Source organism: Telopea speciosissima, chromosome 4 (assembly GCF_018873765.1).
Source record: "Telopea speciosissima isolate NSW1024214 ecotype Mountain lineage chromosome 4, Tspe_v1, whole genome shotgun sequence".
Classification (NCBI taxonomy): domain Eukaryota; kingdom Viridiplantae; phylum Streptophyta; class Magnoliopsida; order Proteales; family Proteaceae; genus Telopea; species Telopea speciosissima.
Window position 1 is genome coordinate 22,639,351 of NC_057919.1, and position 27,303 is coordinate 22,666,653.

The 27,303-nt window shown below is 37.7% G+C and overlaps 1 protein-coding gene across 3 annotated transcripts; it reads left to right on the forward strand.

Moving 5' to 3' along the window:
- On the forward strand, positions 1–24,927 carry LOC122660377. 3 transcript variants are annotated; one of them, XM_043855658.1, is made up of 7 exons: positions 5–308; positions 6,264–6,332; positions 11,954–12,070; positions 12,156–12,230; positions 19,959–20,093; positions 21,278–21,419; positions 24,597–24,927. In XM_043855658.1, exons 1-7 carry the CDS (start codon positions 12–14, stop codon positions 24,755–24,757), a joined length of 996 nt encoding a protein of 331 aa, XP_043711593.1. In that variant the 5' UTR covers positions 5–11; the 3' UTR covers positions 24,758–24,927. The 3 variants fall into 3 exon arrangements, with proteins under 3 accessions (XP_043711595.1, XP_043711594.1, XP_043711593.1); XM_043855660.1 differs by lacking the exon at positions 19,959–20,093 and having other exon boundaries at positions 1–308; XM_043855659.1 differs by lacking the exon at positions 11,954–12,070 and having other exon boundaries at positions 4–308.
- Positions 24,928–27,303: the final 2,376 nt, after the last annotated feature.

The following is a 27,303-nucleotide window of genomic DNA, read 5'->3' on the forward strand; positions in this document are numbered from 1 at the left end:
GAAGCCATGCAATGATACAAACACTTATTTGTTTGGATAAGGGAAAAGTGCGGTCAGAGCAGAGCAAACATAAGCTTACTTCCATGAACTGCAGAGTCCTAACTCCAAATCTCTCTACAACGCCTCACCATTTCCTGTCACTTTGTCGAAACCCTAGCCTTAACCGGACATCCCATCTCAGAACCTCAGTGTTCTTCTCTCCTCCCCTTTGGTCCAATGTTCCCCGAATCATCAGTAGTGTTCGGAGTGGTTCAACGCCAAATGCATGTTCTTTAGAGCTTCCTCTTCTTCCCTTCAAACTAGACGAGGTGAGCTTTCTGTTTCTGCCTCATTCTCTTTTAGATGCAATTTAAAAATTCTTCTTCTTCCTCCCCCTCACCCCCCTGAACAATGCATTTGTTCTTAATTGAGTTATCGAAATTGTGCAATTTAGCAAGAAAGTTTTGGATAAATATACTTGAAAACAAAAATTAGAATTGATGATGACAAAGAAATCCAAGGAAATCACTGGTTATATCGAGAACATCAGAATTCTTTTGTAATTTTTATAGGTTCAATTCTGTTATAGTTAATCAAGGCATAAAGATGGTTAGCCAAGCAAGGATTTAATGTGGTTTGGTCCAAACCTACACCCATGGTAGACAATAATTCTTTAAAGTTCTTCAATCTGCAATAGTGTAATACATATACAGCCTTAACTGAAGAAACACACATCCTTGCCCCGACCTGATACAAGTTATAACTGTTGGGTTTTTATATCTTTTATCTTGTAGTGACCCATTTGGTTATTATTGGGTTTGTATATATTTGGGTCGGATTTTGGGTCCATTATCTGTATAGGGGTAAAATTGTAATTGTGTGTGTGTTGGGGGGGGGGGGGGGGTGGGATTAGGGCTTCCTATATATTCTCTGTGGGAAAACTCTAGACACAAGCAAGGGAGATCACATTGTGAGGTGGAGAGTGGTGTAGAGTCTTCTTCTGGCTTAATGAAAAATTCTTTTGTTCTCTAGGATGAATGTAGGCATTCATACCAAACCACGTCAAATCCTCGTGTTCTTGTATGATTGTTTGCTTGGTTTTTTCATCGTGTTTGCACATTCATTTCCAACAAATGGTATTAGAGTGGGGTCCGTAGATTGTTGCTGGTGGTGCATAGAGATCTGGGGAACGGGAGGTGCACAAGGAGAGTGGAAGAAGGTACTATAATAGGTGAGTTTTTTTCCCACAGGAGTCTGCAGATCAGGTTTTTCCTTTACAACATGTGTGTCCGTGTAAAAAGGGAAGAAGGTGTGCAGGAAAGAAGAGAAAAAAAAGGGAAAAGAAAAGAAGAGGATGAAAGATAGGCACGGACTCGGTTTGTGTTGATGTGGATAAAGAAAGGAGCCCAAGGAAGTTAGAGGAAAAGTGCACAAGAAAAAGTAAGAAATTAAAAAAGGTAAAAATGGCTGCATGCAAGACGTGGCTTATGCTTCCTAAAAAGGATAAAATGGTACCAAAATTACAACCCTAAGACAAAAAGGCGGAGCTTGGTGAAACTTACATGAGGTGAAGTTCGATAAACGTTCATGCTTGAAGCTTGGTGTTCCCAAGGGTTTTTTGGTGTTATAGATTCGGTGGATGGTGCGAATCGTGTAGATCAACAGTAATCAAGTTCGTTGAGGTTGATAGCGGACACGGAGGGCAAAGATGGGGTAAATCGAATGGTGGTGCAGGTTTAAGCTTCTCTATGGAATCTTTCAATGGCCATAATGACTTCACCCAGTGGCAACAACAAGTGGAAAATATTCTTATGCGGGAGGTGACAGTCAAGGCTCTCGAGAAGAAATCAGACAAGTTGAATAGGATGACGGAAAATGAGTGACTAGAGTTGAGGATCTAGCAAACAACACAATCCAATTGTATCTTGCGGACAACAATTTTCGTGAGGACATTGGGTTGGCCGATCCGGAGGATGTTTGATCAAAGCTAGAGAGTAGGTACAAGTCTAGGTTGTTGATAAACTGGTTGTTTTAAAAATCAGTTATATGGCCTTCGATTGTCAGAGGGAGCAAAATTTGAGGAGCGTTTAGACGAATTCAACAGAATACTGATGGAAGTTGGTTCTAGATGTTAATATCGAAGAGGAAGATAGGAGACTTCTTTTGTTAGCTTCACTACCTCCTTCATTTGATCATATTACGACTAGAATACTGTTTGTTAAGGATACTCTCAAACTTGAAAAGATTATTACTGCTTTGCTGATGAATGAGACACGGCAGAAAAATAGCAGTGAGGGGACGTCAAAGGAGGGTAGTGCCTTGGTTATAGTTGGTGGTCAGGGCAGAGGCAGGTCAAATGAGAGACATGGGGAGTTTAGAAAGTATAAGGGTTGCTCCAAGTCGAAAGTTCGCAAAATAAGTTCTTATTATTATGAGGAGGAAGGCCATTTAAAGAGGAATTGTCCAAAGCGTAAGGAGGATAAAAAGGAGAAAGAGTTCAAGAAGGAGAATGGAGATAAATCGTCTAATGTTGCTGTCGTGGAAGGGTCCTGGAATGATGGATATATCTTTCTCACTACTTCATTAGCTACGGAAACTTCAGATTGCATTTTAGATTCTGGTTGTTCATTTCACATGTGTTCAGTCAGCTATCAGTTTGGTACATATCATGGATGTGATAATGGTACAATCAAAATGGCAAATAAAGCTAAAAGCAAGATTGTCGGAATTGGAACCTTACAGATTTACATGTTTGATGGGACTGCGCGAACTTTGACTGGGGTTAGACATGCGTCGGATCTTAGGAAAAATCTAATTTCACTAGGAAAACTAGATTTGAGAGGTTTCAAATGCTCATCTGAAGGTGGAATTCTTAGGATCTGCAGAGAGGCCGTGGTTGTAATGTAGGGACAAATTATGGTAATTTTTACAGATTTCTAGAGAATGTTGAAACAGGTGGAGCTACCGTTGGAACTCCAACAAAAAGTATAGGTGGACAACGAAGGCTGCAGACAGTTCCGGCTGTGAACATATGCAGGTCTAATAAGAAGCAGGTCTCTTTCGCTTAGGATTTTGTGAGTGGAACTGATCTCTCTAATTGGGTTACAGAGGTAAGAGAGGTGGAGTCATGTCATATTGTGCGGCAGTGAGCTGCGCGGGCACCCTAATTGGGGTGTGGGGCATGCCGGTTGTTTATAGCAGATTGACAGTGACAATAGTAGAGTTTGCAGAATCGATATCAACACCAGTCTTTTTCACGGTGACTTGCATAATCCAAGCCAAGGTGGAGAATGTTGGGTTTTTATGTCTTGTATTCTGTAGTGGCCCATATAGTTATTTTTGGGCTTGTATATATTTGGGTTGAGTTTTGGGTCCATTACATGTACAGGGGTAAAATTATAATTATGTGAGGATTAGGGTTTTTTTAGGGTTTCCTATATATTATCTTTGTGGGTAAACCCTTGACACAAGAAAGGGAGATCACAATGCGAGGTTGAGAGTGGTGTAAAGTGTTTTTTTCTGGCTTAATAAAAAGTTCTGTGGTTCTTTTGGATGGATATAGGCTGATGTAGATAAGCTCACAGGACTTAAATACAGCTGCAGGAACCAGCAAGCAAGAACCTAAAATAGACCAGGTCTATGGGTTCGAACCAGCCAGCCTTTGGCTCAACCATCCAGCTCGTGGAAACTATAGTCCGCCATTCACGATTTGATTAATGAATAGTTTATTGCCTTTGGCTGAAACCCTGTGTGAAGCAGTTGGGTGAGAGACCCTGGTCTGAGATATACTGTTGTCCCTTTTTCTATTTTTTTTTTTCCTTTGAAGAGTTTATTTATTTTTTATACCCTTTAACAGATGGACTGTTGTTCCTTTTTTCTTATCTTAAAACTACACAGTTTGTATCTTTTGTCAATAACTGGTGGATCTCTTTTTTGGCTTTTATGAAGCAAAATATGTGATAAACACAATGTATGTGATTCTTGCTCTGCCAGGATGGTTACCTTAGCCTGCGGAAAATCATGTATGGAATCCTTCTCCACTTTCTCATATATGATATAGATAATGGGATAAGATTAGGTTTTGGCTGGAATTGGACACAGGGTTTGGTAAAAAACTCACAAACTTAACTAAGCCTTATCCGGACAAAGTGGGCACAGTTACATGGTCAGGCATAACATATTTCCTATTCTGTACTCTTTCTCCTTAACAAAAGCTAAATGATGTCATTGTGGTTGTAGGTTTGTCTTGGAAACTAGGATTTTGAAGCCAACCTAGGAAGATGGAGATGGTACATGGTGGCCCCATTTTAGAGCTCCTGAAAGGAGTTCTTATATTTCTGAAGGAAAGTTTGGCAATCACAATTTAGTAGAACTTTTTCCTAATAATCTTCCATTATTGTCCTTCAGTTTGGAGACTGTCCTATTTCCTATACCCTTACTAAGATTGTGTAGAAGATTTCAGCTCCTCATAAATGTTGGACAAGGGTTGCACATAAGAAGGAAATCAGAGAAGAAATTATTGGTAGTTCTTGCATCAGTTCTGTGTTATGTGCACGGAAGGCTGGGAGCTAGTTAAAACATTTATGCATCCATTACAATTGGCTTTGGAAATTTAGCTCTACATCCACAGAATATTCGGATTGATTTAGGCTCTTAAACATTTCCTCTTCTCTGGGAAAAGTGGAAATTTATTCTGGAGATTTTGCCAGTAGCTGGTTTCCGGAATATTTGGGAGGAGAGGAAGTATTGAGCTTTACTCTGGGAGAGAAATTCTAGTTGGGATATCAAACACATGGTTGTGATCAGGATAGCACATCGCTGTTAATAATGGACAAGTTGGGGGTGGGGTATTTCATTGAGATCTATTATCAGGACTGAAGATAGTTGAATCATTGCCCTTCATTTGTCTAGATTTACAAGTTATTGTGTTGTACTATAGTTCACATTATTTTAGCATTACAGTTTACTACTAATGTAAGTGTATTTTAATCGGGATTATTTCATTCTCTTCAGTTTCCTATGTTCAGGGTGCTAAATTGGTGGGCTGTGATTCATAGTGGGTTAATCAAGAGTATATAAGGGAATATATTTAAATACAGGTTATTACTAAATTACATAGCTGAAAGCCTGAAACATCGTCAATATCTTCCTCTTCCCCCTCATGCCTGCATTTGACTACTTGTTGACCAGGGAAGCATCGTCAATATCTTCCTCAATTTCTGTTATTGAAGTTCATATAACAGTTGTTTTGATGGCACCTGTTTTTGCTGCATCATTGTTCATTGTGTACCCAGAATTCTTGGCATAGGAGGCACTTTTTGAGATGGAAGGATTCAATGGTCCAATCATATTATAGTTCTATTGCAGCAGCTACTCCTAAAAGCTGAGATCAAAGTTCTTCTATATGGTCTTAAATTTTCCTAATGTGTGTACCTAGGTTGGTAGTTGAGGAGGGATCAGGCTTAGTTATCTGTTGGATTTCCTTGCATGCTAGGGGCTCTTGAATCTGGTCTCTTCTTATCTGAGAGACTTGCAAATGTGAGTCCGTCAGCCCGCCAAATAATGAACTACTTAGGTATTGATGCCTTGATCCCTGTCTACTTGGGACTACTAGGTTCTTGCCTTTTTAGTCCATGGAACCCTTTTCTTTGACATTTTAATATTCTTTTTAGCAGACTCTTATTCAATCAAAACATTTAGATGAGATTGAGTCTCCATTTTTTCGTGTTTAGCATTTGACGATTGTCTTGATGAGAATTAGTGTAATGGCATAACTAATTATGAATCTCCTTGGAAGCCACCCACTGCAACTCTTCTTTCCCACTTTACAAGTGTCATTTGCTTTCCTAGATTTCTTTGAACATGAATTGCAATAAAAGAAAATTCCTATGGCATAGTTTGGTTAGTTGATGATCATTTTGGTCTAGAAATGGTAACTTTTTCTTTCTCTCCCCCTCCGCCTCTAGATTTATGTTTTTCAAGGTTTCATCACACAAGGTTGTAGAGTTAAAAGGACTTTTGGTAACTGCCATTTGCAAACAGAGGAGAATTAAGCCTTTCCATTGTTTTACCTCAACAAGAGAAAAAAATGCTCATCTCATTTTTCAAAAATTTCAATTAAAGTTAATAGCTTTTAAAAGTTGAGAAAATAAGAATTTTTGTCGCTACATTGAGGTGCAAATTGCTACTGTCAAGTGTTTCCTTATCTTTTTTGGCCTATCTAGTGGAAAAGGTGATACAATTATGAAGAATTTTAATTTTCTCATCTCTCTCTGTGATTACAGGTTCTTGTTCCATCAGAGAGTAAAACATTGCACTTATATGAAGCGAGATATCTGGCATTGCTAGAAGAGGTTTTCTATCTTTTTTTTTTTTTTTTTTTGGGGGGGGGGGTATCTCATTTTATTTTGCACTTTTTTAATATAATAACTTTAAATTGGTCTTATGTTGAGGGTAATTGTTTCCAATGTTCTCTTTTTTAGATTTTACCTAGTAACTTGGTGTTTGATTGAATGTTAAATGAACAAGAATCCATTACCCTCTCTTGAAAGGTTTAAGAAATAAATTATTCCACTTTCACACTGCTGATTTCCTTTGTACCATGAGCGGCATCATAGGTATATATTGCTGGCTATGTTCCATATAAGAATAAGAATGAATGATTTTGTGGAGGACTATCTGGAATCAGACAAGGATTCCGTCGTTTTTTTCCCTCCCTGAAATTTTGTTCGTGGCGGTATTCACCCCCCCCCCCCCCCCCCCCAAAAAAAATACAAAAAGAAAAGAAAAGAAAAGAAGATAGTTAGGAAAAGTTCATCTTTCAGTTACTGATAACTAATCTAGGGAAAGGTGGTTTAGTTCCAAAATCTGCATTCAGACATTTCTGAGGTATGTAGGGATGGAGCTTCAGGCCATTTGTCCTTTGGCAGGCGTTGGTAATTTGTAGCGACGGAGTATTCCCAATGTAGAAAGTTTGAGCAGTGGGAAAAAAATTTTCTGTCTCAAACAGTGGGAAAAAAAGCCTACGATGTAGGAGGTGCCGGGATGTTGGATAGCGGGAGGTCTAAATTCTGAGGGAGGTCAGTATGGTTCAGTTTTTAGGTGTTTGTTGGGAAATGTGGGGTTAGAGTTTATGAGAGTCTGTTCTCTCTCTATTCTGTTTTTCCTTGTTCTTGTAGAGTTGTCCTTTGCTGTAAGTGTTATCTCGGTGATTTTTCATTTCTTTATTTATTTCTTATATTTTAGATGAAAATGTAATAAACCCCCCCTCACCCAAAAAAAAAAAAAAAGTATTGAGATGTGTTACCCGATATTATAAAGGTATTTTTGGTTTTTTATTTATGCTTTATTTATGTACTTTTGTAAGGGTAGGATTGTAATTTGCTGTACACTGTTCACGTAAACAGTGTTGTGAACAGTGTGGTAATAGTATCGTGAACAGTGTTTCCTTGTAATTCCTTTTTATTATTATTATTATAAATAGAGAGTCAATTTATCCAATGTAGAAAGTTTGAGCAGTGGGAAAAAAATTTTCTGTCTCAAACTTATTTGATATTGTCTCTTCTCATAGTTTATGTTAAAGACATAGTTGTGATTGGTAATGATGCAGATGAAGTTTCTCACGAAGGCTTTCTTGGGACGGGAATTTGACATAAAAGATCTAGGATAGCTAAGATATTTTCTTAGGATTGAAGTTGCCCGTTCTCCAAAAGGCATCTTTCTCTCCTAGAGAAAGTATGTTCTAGATTTACTATCGGTAGGTTTGCTTGGTTGTCATCCTTGTGACACTCCCTTGGAAGCTACTACCCGTCCGCAAGAGAAGGATGGTGAACTTGTTGATAAGGGCAGATATCAACGGTTGGTGGGCAAGTTGAATTATCTCTCCCACACCGGACGGATATTCCCATTGCTGTGAGTCTTGTGAGCCGTTCATGCATGATCCTTATTCCACTCACATGGTCTGTTGTTCTTCGTATTCTCCATTACTTGAAGTCAGCTCCAGGAAAGGGGATCCTTTTGTCTCCTCATGACCATCTTCGCATTGAGGCTTACAGATGATCGATCGGGGTGGTAACCCCGACGGAAATCTACCTCCGGCTATTGTACTTTTGTTGGAGGAAATCTAGTCACATGGCGGAGTCAAAAGCAAAATGTTGTGGCAAGATCTAGTGTTGAAGCTGAATTTCGTGCTATGGCCCGGGCATATGTGAGTAATCGTGGCTTGAGTTTACTCCTTGATATCCGTGGTTCTCGTTCATCTTCCAATGATGTTGTCTTGTGACAATAAAGCAACATTAACATTGCCCACAATCCAGTGCAGCATGACCGTACCAAACATGTGGAGATTGACAGACACTTCATCCAGGAGAAGTTAGAGAGTGGGCAGATTTATATTCCTTTTGTGAAGTCTGGAGATCAACTGGCTGATGTCTTCACCAAAGGGTTGAGTGGGAAGCTGTTTTATCCTAGTCTAGTCAAGTTGGGCATGTGTGATATCTATGCCCCAACTTGAGGGGGAGTGTTGAGATGTGTTACCCGATATTATAAGGGTATTTTTGGTTTTTTATTTATGCTTTATTTATGTACTTTGGGCTGTAAGTTCAAGTGAACAGTGTCGTGAATAGTGTCGTGAACAGTGTTTCCCTTTGTAATCTCTTTTATTATTATTATTATAAATAGAGAGTTTGACTGATCTCATTGATCATTCAAGCCATTCACGAAATTCCTGTTTTGTTAACAAAAAGAAAGGAAAATCTTGTATCCATCTTCATTGCATTATTTGTTAAATATAGCTGGAATCTTAAGGCCTAAATTTTCCTAGATGGGCATATCTGGAAATGTTCTCCAGACTAGCATCTAGTTCTGTCACGTGGAGAGTGAGTGGAAATTCCAAATGTTGGGTATATAGGAAATGGTCTCAGCTGACATGAATCAAGTTTCGGACTCAAATTTAATTGTATCTTTATTTGAATCTTTCCTTGTAATTTCAGCTTTTAATTTAAAGTTATGCACCCTCTCTGTAATCTTGAATTTTTCAGTACTTTGTTTTGCCACTTGGCTAACTCTGTTGGGGCTGAAGCTTGACATGTGAGCAGAGGACCTTGGGGTCTACCAATCCACAAAATTTCAGCCCCATTTGGCCTTTCATGTGCAGAAATAGGTGCGCATCTGGAGAACCTATCTAGACATGCCAGTGTAGAAACCCCGCTCCAATTGTTAATCTCTAATCTCTCTCATCCTGATACCAAAAGCTACCAAGTAATCACAATGTAGTTCAAAGACATGGTCAATAACATTATCTCCCTGGACATCTTTCCACGGAAATTTAACTTTTTAGAACTAAAGTTAAGTAGTTCGGAAAGAGATAAAGGGAATAAATCTCTGAGTTAGGTTATAAGCAGAAGTCACATGATATTTAAGTTCGTAAGGACAGGTTTTTAGGAATTTGTATTCTTAGATTATAATTTTTGAGAAAACAATAGCATGAAAAAAATTATATGAAAAACATAGAAGATGTAATAAGCAAAAAAGTTCTAAGATAGGTTCATAGGATAGAACTTATTGACGTAAAGAAACTGTGTGAATAAATTAGTACACAAGATTACCTTCTTCTAGCAAAGAAAATTTTACTCTCATACCATAAGTGATATGAGTTCACCACCTCTGGAATAGATAGTTGAACCAAAATTAAGCATTCTTTTTTCTGTTCAGAAGAGACTTAATAGGCCCTAGCAACATCCCATGGTGGGGCGAAAAAACCCGGATAAGTAATCCATTCAAAAACACCAAGATCCTACTACAAAGAAAGAAACCAAACACTCCCTCTTTCACACCCACACACACACAAAATGAAACCAGACAGCAAAGCAACAAACATACTAGCATATAAAAGAATCTAACACACAAACTCAAAAGGATCCGACATCAAAAGGAATTCTGCAACAGAAATATAAGATAAAGCAAACACCTGACAGACAGAGAGAGAATCAGATATGCTTCAGTCATCACCATAGATATCAATAATTATTTGAATAACCCGACTTCTTTCAGCACAATGTTTCCAAATTTCAATTGTCTTGCTGCTGCTCAAGAGAAACCAACATGGATCCAAAAAATGGAACTCTGTTAATAAGATTACTTTCTACAACATAATAAGCCTGAGCATGATCATCTGATTGGTTTGGATAATAGGCCTATGTCTTTGGCACATGCTGTGTACATTATAGCCCCTAAACACCTTACAGTTAATAATGTGGATCCTATTACAGATCATGCTTGCAGAACAGAATTTCCTGACTTCCTGGAGTTGATTCTTTTTGCCCCGATGCGGTAGACAAATGGATAGGTTTCATCACTAGATGCCTCAAACTTTTCTTTGAATTTGTGAGGATGACTTAAATGTGGTATTCTCCTTCTCCTTACTAGCTTTGCAGAAGTAAGAGATTGGTTCTCTTGTGTCATATTAAGGAGCATACATTTGGCATCCATATTGATTTTAGTGGTGCTTTCCTTTCCTTTCCTTTGCTTTTGGTTTGGATGGGACCTTATTCCCTTTGTTTCTATAAGAAAATTGTGCCTATTTGTCAGATAAAATCCTGTGTTGGTGTTGGTTTTTCACAAAACAATTAAAAAAGAAAAAGAAAATTCCTGTGTTGGCCAATCTCATCATTTTTTTTTATGTTGATTGACTTCAATTTTAATTGTTTGTAAGTTTAAATATTTTTCCTTATTTTTAATTTACATTATATTTTATTTTATCTTTTACCATATAGAATTTACAAATGATAATTAGAGAATGACGTGTTCGTGCATCCTTTAGTTTTGACAGTGTTTAACTTCTTAAGAACTGTTATGCTAAGAGTTTCCCTCAAAAGTGGAAAAAGATTTGATGATCATTTGTTATGAATGTAAATATTTATCCCAAAAGCTCGAACTATTGGGTGGAGCGACTCATAGGTATATGAGGGGATGGAAGGCCACAGGGGTAACTGATGTGGGACTATTCTCCCAACAATGAATAGACCAAGAAAAAAGGCATTGGGGCGTATGACCTTGCATATTCTTAGTTGTGTACCAGTTTTGTTGATTTGACCTACACAACAAGTTGTGATCTCTTTCCCCCAAGGTTTAAAGTATCGGTATCAGGAATCATGTTGGAAGGGTGATTTTAAGAGATGTAACGTATCGTATTGGAGAGACACAAGATACGCTAGATACGTAGGGAAACGGTCAAGAAACATATGGAAATGCTTACTATATATCGCATAAAACAATATAAATAAGTAATATGTAAAATATATCATGTATAAAATGGAGAACAAAGCACGACTAGACAAGTGCATTCAATTGATTATATATAAAGGATGACGATTCTTACATGTATTAATACCAATTTTTTTAGGTATCATATCAGTACCTTAAAGATAAGATACACATCAGTTAGTATCAGCGGATACGGAAGGATACTTAAAACCTTGCTTTTCCCTATGATGTCTCTAATACTTGGAGAATTTTCAAAGTTTAATTTCATCATTAAATATTGATTGTCATCTACATATCCAAGGTAAAGGCGGAAAACATGAGATACTTGAGGTGGACCCATTACACTTGTTGCCTTTGTGGGGAAGTAGTGAAGCAAGGAGTCCAGGAATTCTACGGTTATTGAGTAGGATTTTTTTTGTTGATGGTTTGACATTGAATTTTTTTAGATGCTCCTGTTGTATCTTTTTTCAACCTTGTTTGCTATGTACTTTATCCTGTTCTGTGGATAAATTTATATTGATATTCATAAAAAAGCTTTTTTTTTCTCAGAAATACTAAATTATTCTAGTACTAGGAATTAAAAAGAACAACCTGCAAAATGAGGATTCATATTGTTAAGATTATAATTATTTATCACAATATTTACCATCATCTCACAAATTAGTTTTGTTTGTGTGCATAATTTATCTTTTTAATTCTATTTGGCTGGCAGTCATGGGTTAGAAAGAGGCTTTTTGTGCACTTCGTGTTGGATCCAATTCTTTCTGATGGATCATCAGCTGTAGAATCATTCGCTGCTCGATATGGTTGTTTGGTACATATAGAAAATGTAAATATCTATACTTTGGTAAACATCATTATCATTTAATATCTTTCATATTTCATGACATTATTATCCTTTATTAATTATTCAGGTTGAACGGTTAGATATTGGAGCTTTAGTTTCTATAAGGGGCATTGGTCGAGTCAGAATTGTAAATTTTTTACAAGTAAGTGATCAATAAATATGATGTCATTATTTTAGTTGTGAACTAGTTTTCTTCCTGGCAATTAACTTCTGTAATTGAATAACTAGCACAACAACCGGTATAGATAAATAGACAGACAAGTACAGCTTCCAGAACTTATCTTGATCTTCTGGTTCTATCATTATGACATTCTCATCTCAGAAGACATCTTTTAGAAGTCTGGTTTAGGGATTGGATGGGCTGACAGATGGTCTGCTACATCTGAAGAATCCTAAGCTGAACCAACATCTCCATGTTTTCCTGAATCGACATATCATCTTGTTTTCTAGTGATCAAGAAACCCTCCAAGGATCGATTGATAAAATCAACCACCCTCAAATACACAGAAAAAAACCAAGATCTTGTGCAAATAAGATAGAAAAATAAATAGAGAACCACAAGCACAAATGCAAAAGCAAAACCAAACACAAGGAATTACGTGGTTCACCACTATGGGCTACATCCACGGGAAGGGCAGCAAGAATCCACTATTTAGAATCAAAATAGTACAAGATTTGGGTTGTTACAGGGGTACCTCAACACACTGTGAAGAACAAACCTTCAAAACCCAATCACCAATCTTCCCACAATCACAACCTTGATTGCAAAACTTCTCACAAGAGAACCGTTGGAAAAATCCTTCCAACACCAAGCTTGGACAGAAAAGAAAACACTGGAGAAGAAGAAGAGAGCCACAAAAATCACGTTCCTGTTTCTGTCTTCCACCACAAAAAACTTCTCAAAAAACCTTTCCACTTCCTCCTATTTCTTCGCTCTTTTTTCCTTTTAACCATCCAAGACCTTTCACATGCCTTATCTTTTCTCTTTTCAACCCCTCACATAAAAGCCATGTGAGACAAAGAGATGGGGCCCACACAAAACAAACAAAAAAAATAAAAGCAAAATAAAAAATATGGTGATATGCATCACCGACTCAACAATCTCCACCTTGATGTATAATCACCGGCCTGTCAAGCCTTCCTTCTTGAACCCAAGAGAGGATAAACTCCAATCCAACTTCTCTCCTTGAACTGTTTTGGTAAGCATATCCGCGACATTCTCCTTGGTTCCTACTTTCAACAATCGGATCCTTCCATCTTCAATGACATCTCGAATGTAGTGGTATTGAACAAGTATATGTTTTGTCCTCTTGTGATGAACGGGATTTTTAGCTAAATGATTAGCACTCATGTTATCACAAAATAAATCCATGGGTTTTGACTCAATACCAATCTCACCCATCAAACCTTGAAGCCAAACTGCTTCCTTGCAAGCTTCTGTTGCAGCCATGTATTCGGCCTCGGTAGTTGATAATGCTACTGTTGCTTGAAGCTTAGACATCCAACTTATTGGTCCATTACCAAATCTGAAAACATAACCTGTAGTAGATCTTCCTCTATCACGATCATCGGCATAACTTGCATCCACAAAACCTTGAATTGGTACCAATGCTTTACTAAAAGTAATAGAGTAATCACTTGTGCCTCTCAAGTACCGAAGCACCCACTTTGCCGCCTCCCAATACACCTTTCCGGGATTAGCCATGAATCTACTTAACACACCAACCGAATGAGCAATATCCGGTCTAGTGCACACCATCAAAAACATCAAACTTCCAACAACACTTGCATTAGGAAACTTAGCCATGCGCTCCTTCTCCTTTTCCGTTTTTGGACAATATTCGGAAGAGAACTTGAAATGTAATGCCAATGGAGTTCTAACCGCCTTTGCTTTACTCATGCCAAACTTGTCAAGAACCCTTTCCACAAATGTCTTTTGTGAAAGTGACAAAATTCCATTCCTTCTATCTCTTTGAATCTCAATTCCAAGAATTTGCTTGGCTGGTCCAAGATCCTTCATTTCAAACCTCTTGCTCAAACATCCCTTGAGTCTTCAATTTTAGTTTTATCCTTGGATACCAAAAGCATATCATCCACATATAAAACTAAAATAAAAAAAACACCATCATCAAAGAATTTCATGTACATGCAATGGTCATACTCACTCCTTTGATAACCAAGACCCAAAATAAAAGAGTCGAATGTCCTATATCATTGTCTTGAAGCTTGCTTTAGTCCATATAAGGACTTCTTCAATTTGCACACAAGCTTTCCCTTGTCTTTTTTTATAAAGCCCTCCGGCTGCCTCATATACACTTCTTCAAGAAGATCACCATGTAAGAAGGCCGTCTTCACATCCATTTGCTCAAGCTCTAAATCATGCATAGCAACAAGTCCAAGCACTAGTCGGATAGTTACCAACTTTACAACCGGAGCAAAGATTTCAAAGAAATCAATCCCTTCCTTTTGTGCAAAACCTTGAGCAACAAGCCTTGCCCTATACCTTTCCATAATGCCATCTACCCCTTTCTTGAGCTTGTAGACCCATTTACAACCAATTGCCTTTCTACCTTTTGGTAACTCTACCAAATCCTATGTCTTGTTCTTTTCATGAGCTTGCATTTCCTCTTCCATAGCATCTTTCCAATTCTTTGCATCACCTCCATTAATGGCATCTACAAAAGAGCTTGGTTCTTCATCCAATGCAATCAATGCATTAAGAGTATTTGGATCAACATAATCCTTGAACCGTTCCGGTAAGCGAATTTCTCTTGAAGACCTTCTTACAATAGGTTGCACAACTTCTTCAACATCAACCGGTGCTTCATCTTGAACTCCCGGTTGTACACCTTGATCACCAAAATCCATAAGAACATCTTCATTATGAGCACCCTCATTTGAAGAAAAGTTTGAAGGTTGAATATGAATTTCTTGGGTATCTTCAACAAGAGACTTTTCATTGACAATCTTCTTTTCCAATCCTTTCATCAACATGGAGGATTCATCAAAATGCACATCACGACTTATGATGATCTTGTGGGCATTAGGATCCCACAACCGATACCCTTTTACGTTTTTCCCATATCCTACAAAAATGCATCTTTTGGATTTTGGATCAAGTTTAGTTCTATGACAGCTAGGAATCAAAGCATAAGCATCACAACCAAATACTTTCAAATCTGAATAATCACAAGGAGTTCCGAACCATACCTCATTTGGTGTCTTACCACCCAAAGTCATTGAAGGAGACCTATTCACAAGATAGCATGCCGTTGATACGGCTTCCACCCACAACTCTTGCTCTAAGTTTGCATTGCTCAACATAGCCCGAGCTCTTTCCATCAATGTTCTATTCATGCGTTCCGCCACCCCATTTTGTTGAGGAGTACGTACTACGGTGAAATGTCGAACAATTCCTTCATCCTTGCAAAACTTATCAAATTCATTATTAGAGGTATATTCCCTTCCATTGTTTGTCCTTAATACCTTGATACATTTTCCGGTTGTCTTCTCCACCTCGGCCTTAAAATTCTTGAATGCCATAAATACATCACCCTTGGACTTAAGCATTATCACCCATACTTTCCTTGAGAAGTCATCAATGAAAGTAACAAAGTACTTGGCACCACCAAAAGATGTAATCGGTGATGGCCCCCAAACATCCGAGTGAATGTACTCAAGTATATCTTTGCTTGTATGTTTTCCGGCCTTGAAAGTTCGTCTATGTTGTTTACCATAGACACAATGCTCACAAAATTCCTTTTCCAAAAAATTTAGCATTGGGATAAGTTTCTTCTTCATCAATATCTCCATGCCCTTCTCACTCATATGACCAAGTCTCCGATGCCACAACCTATGAGCAACATCACCTTTGTCAATTGCCATGTTTGCACTATCAACCACGGCTTCTCCCAATAACTTATATAACAGCCCAACCCGGACTCCCTTCATAATCACAAGAGCCCCTTTAGAAACTTTAAGGACTCCATCTCCACCTGAAAATTTACAACCTTCCAACTCCAAAGTAGGCAAAGAAATTAAACTTTTTGACATATCTGGAACATGTCGAACATTTTCAACTGTTCGGATCATCCCATCAAACATCCTCAAACGTACCGAGCCAACACCAAGTGTTCTACTAGTTGAGTTATTTCCCATTTTCACCGAATTTCCTCACACGGCTCATATGTGCTAAACCAAGATATATGTGGACACATATGATGAGTAGCACCCGTGTCAAGAACCCAATTTTGATGAAATTCCGGGTTACAACCCACCATCAACACCTCATCCTCAATAACACTAGATGTGGTAACCTCCACTTGATTTGCCTCCTTAGGATTTTCACCAATCTTATCCTTAGCTTTTTCATTTCCAGAATTAGATCCTTTTTCAAAAAATGATTTCTTTTTCTTTGGATAATTCTTTTTAAATTGTCCACTCTCACCACAATACCAACAACCATTCTTACCATCATGCCCCTTGGATTTAGACCGGGGTCTTGATTTGCTTCTCGAAAGCCTTTTTGAAGAGTCATAACGGTCTTTACCTCTACCCCTAGTCATGTGAACTTCCAATCCCATATCCATAGAACTCCCCAAAGAAGCCTTTTTTCGGAGTTCGTCAGCAAGTAATGTACTGCAAACTGAATCATAGTTCAAAGAATCCCCTTTACTACAACTTAGGGTCATCACCAAATGATCATAGGATTCCGGTAGAGTGCAAAGTAAAATAACTGCCTTGTCTTCATCTTTCATCTTCTCTTCAACACTTTCCAATTGACAAAGAATATTGTTGAACTCATTTAAATGATTGGAAACATTTGCACCATCTTTCATTCTCAAAGAGAATAATTTTCTTTTCAAAAAAATCCGATTCGTGAGAGACTTGGTTTGATAAATACTTTCCAACTTTGACCACAAACCCGCAGCCATTGTCTCAAGTGCAATATTGAATAAAACTTCATTAGACAAGCTCAACCTAATAGTGGACATGGCTTTGAGATCCATGTCTTCCCAAGCATCATCCGTCATGGCATCTGGTTTCTTTTCTTTTCCCAATAATGCCTTGTGACAGCCATTTTGGATCATCAAGTCCTTCATCTTCATTTTCCACAACTCAAAGTTTGCCTTTCCATCAAAAGGCTCCACCTTAAAAATATGGCTGGTCATTTTTCTAAGAATTATTTGCACAAATAGCCACAAGCTCTGATACCAGTTCTAGTGATCAAGAAACCCCCCAAGGATCGATTGATAAAATCAACCACCCTCAAATACATGGAAAAAAAACCAAGATCTTGTGCAAATAAGATAGAAAAATAAATAGGGAACCACAAGCACAAATGCAAAAGCAAAACCAAACACAAGGAATTACGTGGTTCACCACTATGGGCTACATCCACGGGAAGGGCAGCAAGAATCCACTATTTAGAATCAAAATAGTACAAGATTTGGGTTGTTACAGGGTTACCTCAACACACTGTGAAGAACCCACCTTCAAAACCCAATCACCAATCTTCCCACAATCACAACCTTGATTGCAAACCTTCTCACAAGAGAACCGTTGGAAAAATCCTTCCAACACCAAGCTTGGACAGAAAAGAAAACACTGGAGAAGAAGAAGAGAGCCACAAAAATCACGTTCCTGTTTCTGTCTTCCACCAAAAAAACCTTCTCAAAAAACCTTTCCACTTCCTCCTATTTCTTCTCTCTTTTTCCTTTTAACCATCCAAGACCTTTCACATGCCTTATCTTTTCTCTTTTCAACCCCTCACATAAAAGCCATGTGAGACAAAGAGATGGGGCCCACACAAAACAAACAAAAAAAAGGAAAACAAAATAAAAAATATGGTGATATGCGTCACCGACTCAACATGTTTTTACTGAACCATAATCATCCGCTCTGGCTTCTTGCTCCAGTTCCTTCCTCCTGCAATGAGGCAGATCGCTGAAGAAGCTATTTCCTAACCAGAAAATGAGAAAGGGAACCTAATGTTCCACTGCTTTGTGGATGCACATGTTGATAAGATATTTATGGATGGGTGCACCTAGTTTTGCCATGTGGAAGGGTGACATGGCAATTCTGACTGTTGGATATCTAGAAAATGGTCCGGACTAACCACATACCAATTTTTAGAATCGCATTCAATCATATTCCCTCCCATCTATTAGCATGCACCTCTAGGCAGTCCAAGAATTGTGTACACCTTCTCAGTAGTTCTGGATTTTTCAATATTATTATTGTTTATAAGTGTTGTCGACCCCAGTTAGTTTGTATCAGACTGAGTTGTTGTGTTCCTTTTCTTTTTAATTTTATTATTAATATTTTGTCTTTGCAAGGATCCATGTAGCCGACCCCATTTAGTTGGGATAAGGGTGAGTAGTTGTTGTATTATTTTTTTCTTTTTGCCACATCCAAATATGCTTAGGTTGAAACTTGAAACTTGACAAATGAGTAAGGTACCTTGGGGCCTACCTGTTCAAAAAATTCCAGTCCCATCTGACTTGCCACATGTCAGAAATAGGTGCCTGTCCATAGATTCCTTAGGGATGTTGTCCACAAGATCCATCTCAAATGATAGTCATTTGCTTAGCTACATATTCATCTCTTGTTCATTAAGGTGTAAAGTTATATTAGAAGTATTTTCTGTTCTGGTCTATTCTGATAGGAAGCGGTAAGAAATGAGAAAGGAGTAAGGACAGTTCACAACATTTGTCTATGTAATGTATGTTCCTGATGCAGGAGAATATCAATGCATGGCAGAAGAACTTATTGAGTTAGCCTACCTAATTGGCGTTGGAAGTGTTTAAGATAGTGAGGAAAGACAAACACTACAAGTGAGAAAATGCAGTTAATGCATCTGACGTGCCAAACAAGGAACTAGAGACGATTTGACTGGTAACATTAGGATCAAGGCCTATAAATTAGAGATAGAGAGAATCTGGATATATATTTTTTTTCACAGTGGTTGAATATGGTAAGCCAGTCAGTCGACCAAAACAATCCAAGGATGGAAGATGCAAGCAGAATGATAGAAAGTGGATGTCAGGGTTGCTATAGGACTGACCTTGCTTTTAGTGATGAACATTCATAGGAGTATGATTGCCCATTCTCTTTTGTTGATAAACCTGAATTAGTTTGTCAATGTCAGATAAATTTTTTATTATCATCAGAAAAATGAGTTCAAGAAATTAGCTTAACAAATATGAGTAATAAAAATTATTTTCTAGGAAAACAACATGATGGGAAGTACATATTTGGCAAGCAGATGAATAATATGGAAGAAATAATGCATTAGAAGTGGCTTTGCCTAGATGGAGGAGGAAGACATGTTAGAATTATGTGAGGGATCTAACTGTTTCCAGTATGTGACTCTTCTTTCTTCCAACAGAAACCATGTTGTGGGTGACTTAGACAATTCCTCTGATATTGCAGTCCTTGCAGTTGTAAGAATGTCTGAGATATATAAAAAGATATCCTGTCCCTCCTCACATACAGTAAGTTTCAACACACACAGGCATTGATGAAATTTCAAGCATGGATTGCACGATCATAAAATATCTAAAAACTTTCACAAGTAGTATTTCTTTGTTACACAAGTGAAAATTTAAATAAAAAATGTTAAATTTGGATTACCATATTTGGATAGATTCAGATTTTAAGAGGCTCTTATTCTAAGTATTTTCCAGGGCATGCAACGTTGATATTATGATGATTTCTTTGTCCTGGTGGATTGGATCCCCACAAGAAAAGAGTAAATAAATATTGTGTGAAGGAAAATATCAATTTAATTATATATACAAATATATTTACTTTTTTTGGGGTTTAATCTCATTTTTAATATCATATATATATATATTTTTAATTTCAGGCAGAACCCTACTTGACAGGTATTGTTGTACCAAAGCATGATAATTTTGAGGACTATGATAGTGACATAAACTTTGAAGTTTTACAGCTAAAGGAAGCTCTTTACAGTTTGAATAGCTTGCAAATCAAATTGAAGGTAAATATTTTGTTCCTTGCTCTGTTGTTTATTATCATGTATGTGGTTGTGTCTGTTGGATCGGGGGATAGCTTAGCACCTAAATATGCCAGATAAGTAAGAGAAAGAACTTGTATGGTCTAGGCAGGTTTTTCCCCGACACTTATTTGAAGTATTATTTGACCAACCACAATGAGAACATTGGTGAGGGCCTCTTGGCCTCTGCTTCTGCCTCCCCCTGAACCTCTGCCATGTCTTCTACCAACACCTCCTTTACCAGACTTAGTTGATTGTGAGTTGATAGACAGTGTTGTACCACTCCACAACAAGACCATGAAGATGGATACTATATTTTGGAGTCAATCAGCCACTTATGTTTGCACCTGGACAAATTCCTTTGATACGTAAATGCTCCATTTTATTATCATGAGACCTGTTCAGCCACAAGAGGTAGATTACAACAACAACAACCACCAATCACAAGAGGTAGATTACTAGTTATAAATAAGAAAGCCAAGGATTGAACACATAATGCAACCACTAATTTCAAGAATATACCTAGTCTATATCACACCGCCAAGCTCTCCTTCTCTTCATATTGAAAGAGAAAGGTATCACCATCACACAAGAACCCAAAGAGACCTTGTAACCGTGAAGGCTATAAGCATAATCACACACTTAAGTGTAATTTCAGTCCTTGTGACAAGCCTTACATTTTACAAATAAAAAAGATGGAAGGAAAGAAAGAAAAGCCAAGGAGAATAAGAATGATGACAAGATTGCAATGTTGCCAGATACCACTTTTTGAAATAATAAAAAATAGACATTAGAGTAAAGGAAGAATAAGGGAGAAAACAAGAACTTGTAGAGAGAAAAGAATGAGAGGAGAAACTTATATTATGGTGATAATATGAAGAAAAATCACTGATTGGTGAACATAATTACATACTATTGAAAACATAATTTCTGTAGCTACTCATCTATCTCTGCATCCAGGTTGATTACCTTGTTCCAATGGGATGCCTTGGTTGTGCAAATCTTTAGCTAACAAAGGGTTTTTGGAGCTTCTTTCTATTGGGGGATAGCAGTTGCATTGGAATCATTTGGACTAATCTAAAGTAGTTTTTGTACCATTGATGCGTGAATAGAAACTTAGTTTTTGATAATTTTTAATAAAAAAAGTCTTATACATCTTACATTATCAGGCTTCCAAGGATGAATTGTTGCAGACTCATATTATTAACTCTCTAAGATGGGCTGAGAAACAACCTTCCATAGATTGTGATGAAGCTTTTTTTCCACTTTTACCTGAGCGTATGTCTTTTGTGGCATTCCAACCTGTTTCAGGTACAGATTAGTCAATGCTCCATTTCTCTCTTTTGCAGTTTAATATGAACACAGTACATCTTTTATCAGGTTTTGTTTCTAACATTGTTATCAGATTGGGAACACTTAGCACTAGACAATCCCCCTTCAATTCTCCTTTTTATATGTATGTATAGGCATTTTGAATTTCTTTTATGATGTTCCTGCCTTGGAATTATTGATAATTTTTTCCCATTATTTCCACTTTTTAGTTGGGGGTTGCTATAGGTCAGAAAGTTTTGCATTTCAAGATTTTACTGTTTACTGCTACCAGGTGTGCAGAACTGCAGATATTATTATTCATTGTTGAGAATAGGAATAATGGCTTGTGGCTTTATGATCACAGCCTCTCTTTATTTATAATGATATGAGGAACATTCTAGAATAGGTACAAGGACTGAAATACCCCTATGACAAAAATACCCTTGAACCCATATTACAACTTTCACCAATAAGGCTTAATTTGGATCCTGGGTGCTTGAACAGCTGTGAATTGGTTGGTTTTACATATAATTGGTAAGGATGGGTGGTCAAGCTTGGAAACAGCCTCTTCTGTGAAGCAGTGGGTGAGCCTTGGCGCAACGGTTAAGTTGCGCTATTGCAACCTGTTGGTTGCAGGTTCAAAACTTGGAAACAGCCTCTCCTGCGAAGCAGTGGGTAAGACTGCGTACAGTTGCCCCTCCCAGATCCTGCAGTAGCGGGAGCCTCATGCACTGGGATGCTCTTTTGATGGGTGGTCAATCTAGCAGATTAGATACCAGCTAGAGTAATTAATTCCTGCATCTCAATAGAAATTCCTATTGGTCATGGGAATTGGTGCCCAGGTATCCTAACCTAACAAAATCGCGGCAATTCCTGGCTGTTGGGTCTTGGACTCTCACAATTCAAATTAAGATTAATGGGCATTAAAGAGTTACCACCTAAAGGTTCTTTGCACATTGGGACAATTTTCCTTGAATTAAAAAGTAAAAGTGGAAAATACAGGAGAGTTGAAGAATTGAAAGAATCCTACCTGCTATATCTTTTGGTACCAATGGAATAAGATTGACAGAAAAATCAAACAGAAACTCGCAAAATTTTCAAGTTTCTGGGGTTTCTACAGTACAGAAATTAGGGTGTTCCATGGTAGTTTGGGATACAATTTGTATGTATAGTTGACAATGTTTCCTTTGTAATGTGAAACATCTGTGGCTGTGTTTCTGTATAGAATGGAAAATCTTAACTTGAGACAGGCTCTTGCACAATGGAGAAACATATTTCCCTCTAAATGGGTTAAGGGTGTTTTGTTAATCTGCTATGGGTAGGATGGGTCATATCATCCACCTAAGGCATACCAAGGGAGCACAAGAACCCGATGGTGAAGGCAATCCTTCAGATGGACAGACCTGATGCAGAGTGTGTGAAATTCAAGGCAGTCATATACATTGGCTGCTTTAAACACCAACCAGATCATCTCCAAGAGAGTGGAGAAAGATCAAATGTGAAAGTTCTATAGGCATCAGTACATGGAATTTGATTTGACTGCAGGTGATGAACTTTTGTTGAGCAGATTCAGAAATGCTACACACAACACCACCAAAACAGCTTTGGACTAATTCAAAGTTTGACGGATTGGAACAAAACTCTTTTGTGGAGGAATTGCTTATGAATTTTAGGTAATCGGTAGTCATAATGCTTGGGGAACCACACATTGCAATGAACTGATGATATATTACATGTGCTGTCGAAACTGTGAGAATTCTTCTACATGGGGAAGTAATAAATGCAGTTCATACAGCTCTCAAACATGGTTGAAAGGCAGATCGAGAAACTTTCGTAGGGTGCTCTGTGCATGGACTTTAGGGTAACATTTTGTTTGATATTAGTATGCTTAATGAGTCATATTAAACTTTGGAGAAGAAAAGCAAGAGTTGTAGTAGTTGTGGAACCCCATGCTGTTCCACAATTTTCTCCCTTCATTGAGGGAACAAGGGCAACATGTTGGTTGTCAAACTCTTACCCGCACCAGAGATGTATTGACAATGCAAATAAGGAGTTGCAAGAGTATGCACATCAATGCAAAACCCGACAACAATTCTTTCTTGATGGTGTTTGTTGATTGACATTGAGGAAGATGATGAACACCACATCACCTGGACTTCAGTTATGCTGTGACAAGGTGTTCTCTGAAAGGTGGAAAGCCAGTTCCATTCGCTTTGAACTTTGGTGGTTCCTCTTTCTATGTTGGTGTTTGTTGCTGATGGTGATTTTATTTTAGTTGTTACTTTTAGTTATTGCTAGGAATGCTAGCTATTATTTCACCGGTTTAGTTGTTGATATATGATCTGTGCATAGTTGTAGGAGAGTGAGTTAATTAGGACAGGAAACATCTGTAAATATTTATCCTTATTAAGGTAGGTATATGAATAACAATTTAACCGCAAGACATTCTTGCATAATTCCTTGGGGATTATGATCTACAAGAACTAAGAAGCTGAGGAGATTGATATTTAATTACAGCCTTCTGTATGACGTGACCTTAATTATTTCTATGGTTCTGGGCTTCATGCTTCCAATAATTCCCTTTCTAACCTGCTCATGATTGGCTCCCTCCCTACATATCAATTCTGAGAACCATCATCTTAATGGAAGACTTGTGAAATATTAATAAGTGAAAATTGTCAGAAATGCTAGAGCTGCCACTCATTAATGAGTGGCAAATGACAATGCTCTGGTTATTTCCTTGTAATACATTTTCTGCATTTGTAAAGCACCTCCCTGTACTTACAGAAACACCCTTAAACACTTTTTCTACAACTCAAGAGTTATAGTGTTATAATTCCTCGGAATATGATGTTCTGGAGGGATTTTGTCCTTGAGTGATTCCAAGAAATCCCTTATTCTGAACCAAACGGAAAGCTGGGATCTCCCTTGCATTTATCATTTGCTTATTAAAATGGATAACTTGAAAATAGTGGAAGCATTGCTTTTTTGAAGAATGCTCTGGATTTAGGTCTCTCTAAACAGCATTCCTTGAGTCTCCATCCTCATGATTTAAGGTAGACGAATTGTTTCATTTTATGACATTGTAAAAACTGCCCTCCATCATCTAAGTTATGTATCTAATCTGGTATATTATGAAAAGTTGTCTTTGATAAAGCTATGGTGTTACTTTGACAGGATCAAGTGAATCAGAATTAGGGGCATTGCAGAGAGACAAACTAAGGGCAATGGAAATCAAAGTAACATCAGAGAGATTGGAGAACTCAATAAAATTGGTTAAACAGAACATTTCTGTGGTTGCGGCCAAGCTGGCTATTCAATCTTTAGAAATGCAATAAGCTACAGGATAACAGCCATTCTACCTACTTTTGTTGTTGTTCATGTCAGGCTAGATGTTGAAGCATGGATATGGCAGGGTAAATATGTGTTTATGCATGTCTTACTATTTATTTGTTTATTTTTTTGGGTAGTTGAATCACTGTGAAACACAATAGTAGGTTATGCATCTTTAAGATCAAATGTAGTGTAATGACTGTTATGCCAGATTAATCACAATGGGCACCTCATTTGATCCACCTGGATTAGCTACATGTCAAATTTGGTTCATTTATTGTGTACTTGAAATTCCATTCAATTTATGCCCAACTCATCCCAATCTTTGAAGGGTTGTTTTGACCCTTTGGTGGCACAATTGTTTGTGAGTCTGTGACCTTTGGGATAAAATGGGAACAAAATTTTTTCTAAAGCTTTCTTTGTTTGAATTATTTATTTCATAAGCTTGAAAGGCATAGTTCTCCTGTAGCAAATGTCCATGAAACGTAAAATCCTAAACTTGGAACCATAAACCTTCAAACATAATCTAAATCTAATACTTGGAATTTTACAGCATGACAGCTGGTTAACTGTTGTGATTCTAATATATCATTTGCCCAACTCCTCACACAAGTTCTCTCATATTTTCAAAATAAACATTAGGGAGCCAGTTCCTACACACCCAAGTTAAAAGCCAATAACTGCCACATGGTAGATCATAGAGGGTCTAAATTTTGTGGATGGATATATCCTATGGTCCCTGCAAACAGCCTCTTTGCGAAAGCAGGGTTAAGGCTGTGTACATTATGACCCTCCCTAGACCCCGCAGTGGCGGGAGCCTCGTGCATTGGGTGCCCTTTATATACCCTATGGTCCCTTACTCAAATGTCAAATTTCAGCCTGATCGAGTTTTCCATATGGCAAAACATAGTTTTGAAAATCAGAACCATGGGAGAATGCACAATAGTCATTGGAGTACCATAGGTCAGCATTGACGTACATGGAATGCATACCACTATATGGGAGGGTATTTTATTGAATTGAACTCTGAAATTTGACTTGTGGCTAATTTAAACCATTACGTCTCTAATCAACTGTCAAAATAGCCACATCAACTGTCCGTGTGGTAGAATTTGTAGGAAAAGCACCTACGACATGACATGTGTAGGAGCCTTTTTCCTTAAAGACTTTAGTTTCTACATTGGAGGATAGAAATTTCATCTCCCCTAGGTCATTTTATCTTGTTGGGAAAAGGACCAGTTAGGGTTTCAAAAACGGTTGTTGTAAGAAGAGCTCTCTGGTTTGAGGACTTTCAAGATAGAACCCTTATATAGAGAAGTATTCTAGAAAACAAAATTGGTTGGTCAATTTGAATTTCTTTACATCCTCTTTCATTGTTTCAAAGTAGCATGTGAAATTAAGCCAAGGGACACATAAGAATCAAGGAGTCATGCACTTGGAGTATTAATGTGTATTTGGAGTCAAGGAGTTGATTCAGTAATCAGGAAGCTATATGCTATAGGAATTAAACATATTGATATGTAATACGATAAGGCCAAAAAAGCTAATTGTTTCATTGTTATTAATTCCTATAAAGCTTCAACTTTTCTATAGTACAGAACGGAGGGAGAACAGTTCTCTGGAGAGAGAGACAGAGATGCAGCTTGAGGAATAACCTTCTAAGTATCCAGTATTTCTGAATGGTGAACGTTTAATTAACTTCTTCGACGGAACAAAAGTTTTCCCCTCACCTCTTCAATTAAAGAAGTTGGACCGGTTTCTGCTGTTAGCGTAACTCAACATGGGAAGCGCCAAGATGATGGAGTTATCGATGAGCAGAAGGAGCATTTCTAATTTACCAAGGAAATGGACATGTTTGACTTTAATTGCCTCATAACTCCAATAACTTCCTTAGAAATAGGAAGGTGTCGGACTAAGTTTGCATCCCCTGAAATGTACGAATTTTGCGGGTCATATTTCCTGAGAAATAGGAAAGTTGTAGGTCCACATGAATGGTTGAATCAGATGACAAGGATGTGATAACATATCTCCAATAAGGGAGATTAACAGTTTATTTGACTTCTTGTTAGGAGGGCATTCTCGGTAATGTGTACGATAGTTTGGGTCAATTTCGATCCATGGTTATAGGAGATGTGTTCATGAACACCAACCATGAGTTCTGTACCTTGAATATGAATAAAATCTTTTTTACACAAAAAAAATAAAATGTATTGGACATCCAATCAAATTCAAATACATGATAGTTTCATATTTAGGAATTTTCTCATTCAAGGGTTGGGGCAGTCATTTGGGTCATCCTCCAATAAGGATTATTTATCCCTTTGGCTATGTTTGAATGCCAAGAAAACATATATTCAAATAATCTTGTATTTGAGGATATAAATCAATCACTGTGTCATCATAATTTTTATTTTATTATGTCTTTTCTTTTCTTGGCATCCAAAGGTAGACTTTACTCATCTTCTTCTTCTCTTTGCAAGCATTTTCTTTCTTTTTCTTTCTTTGAAAAAACATGCAACCCCTCACCCCGTGTGCAACTCTCACACCCACC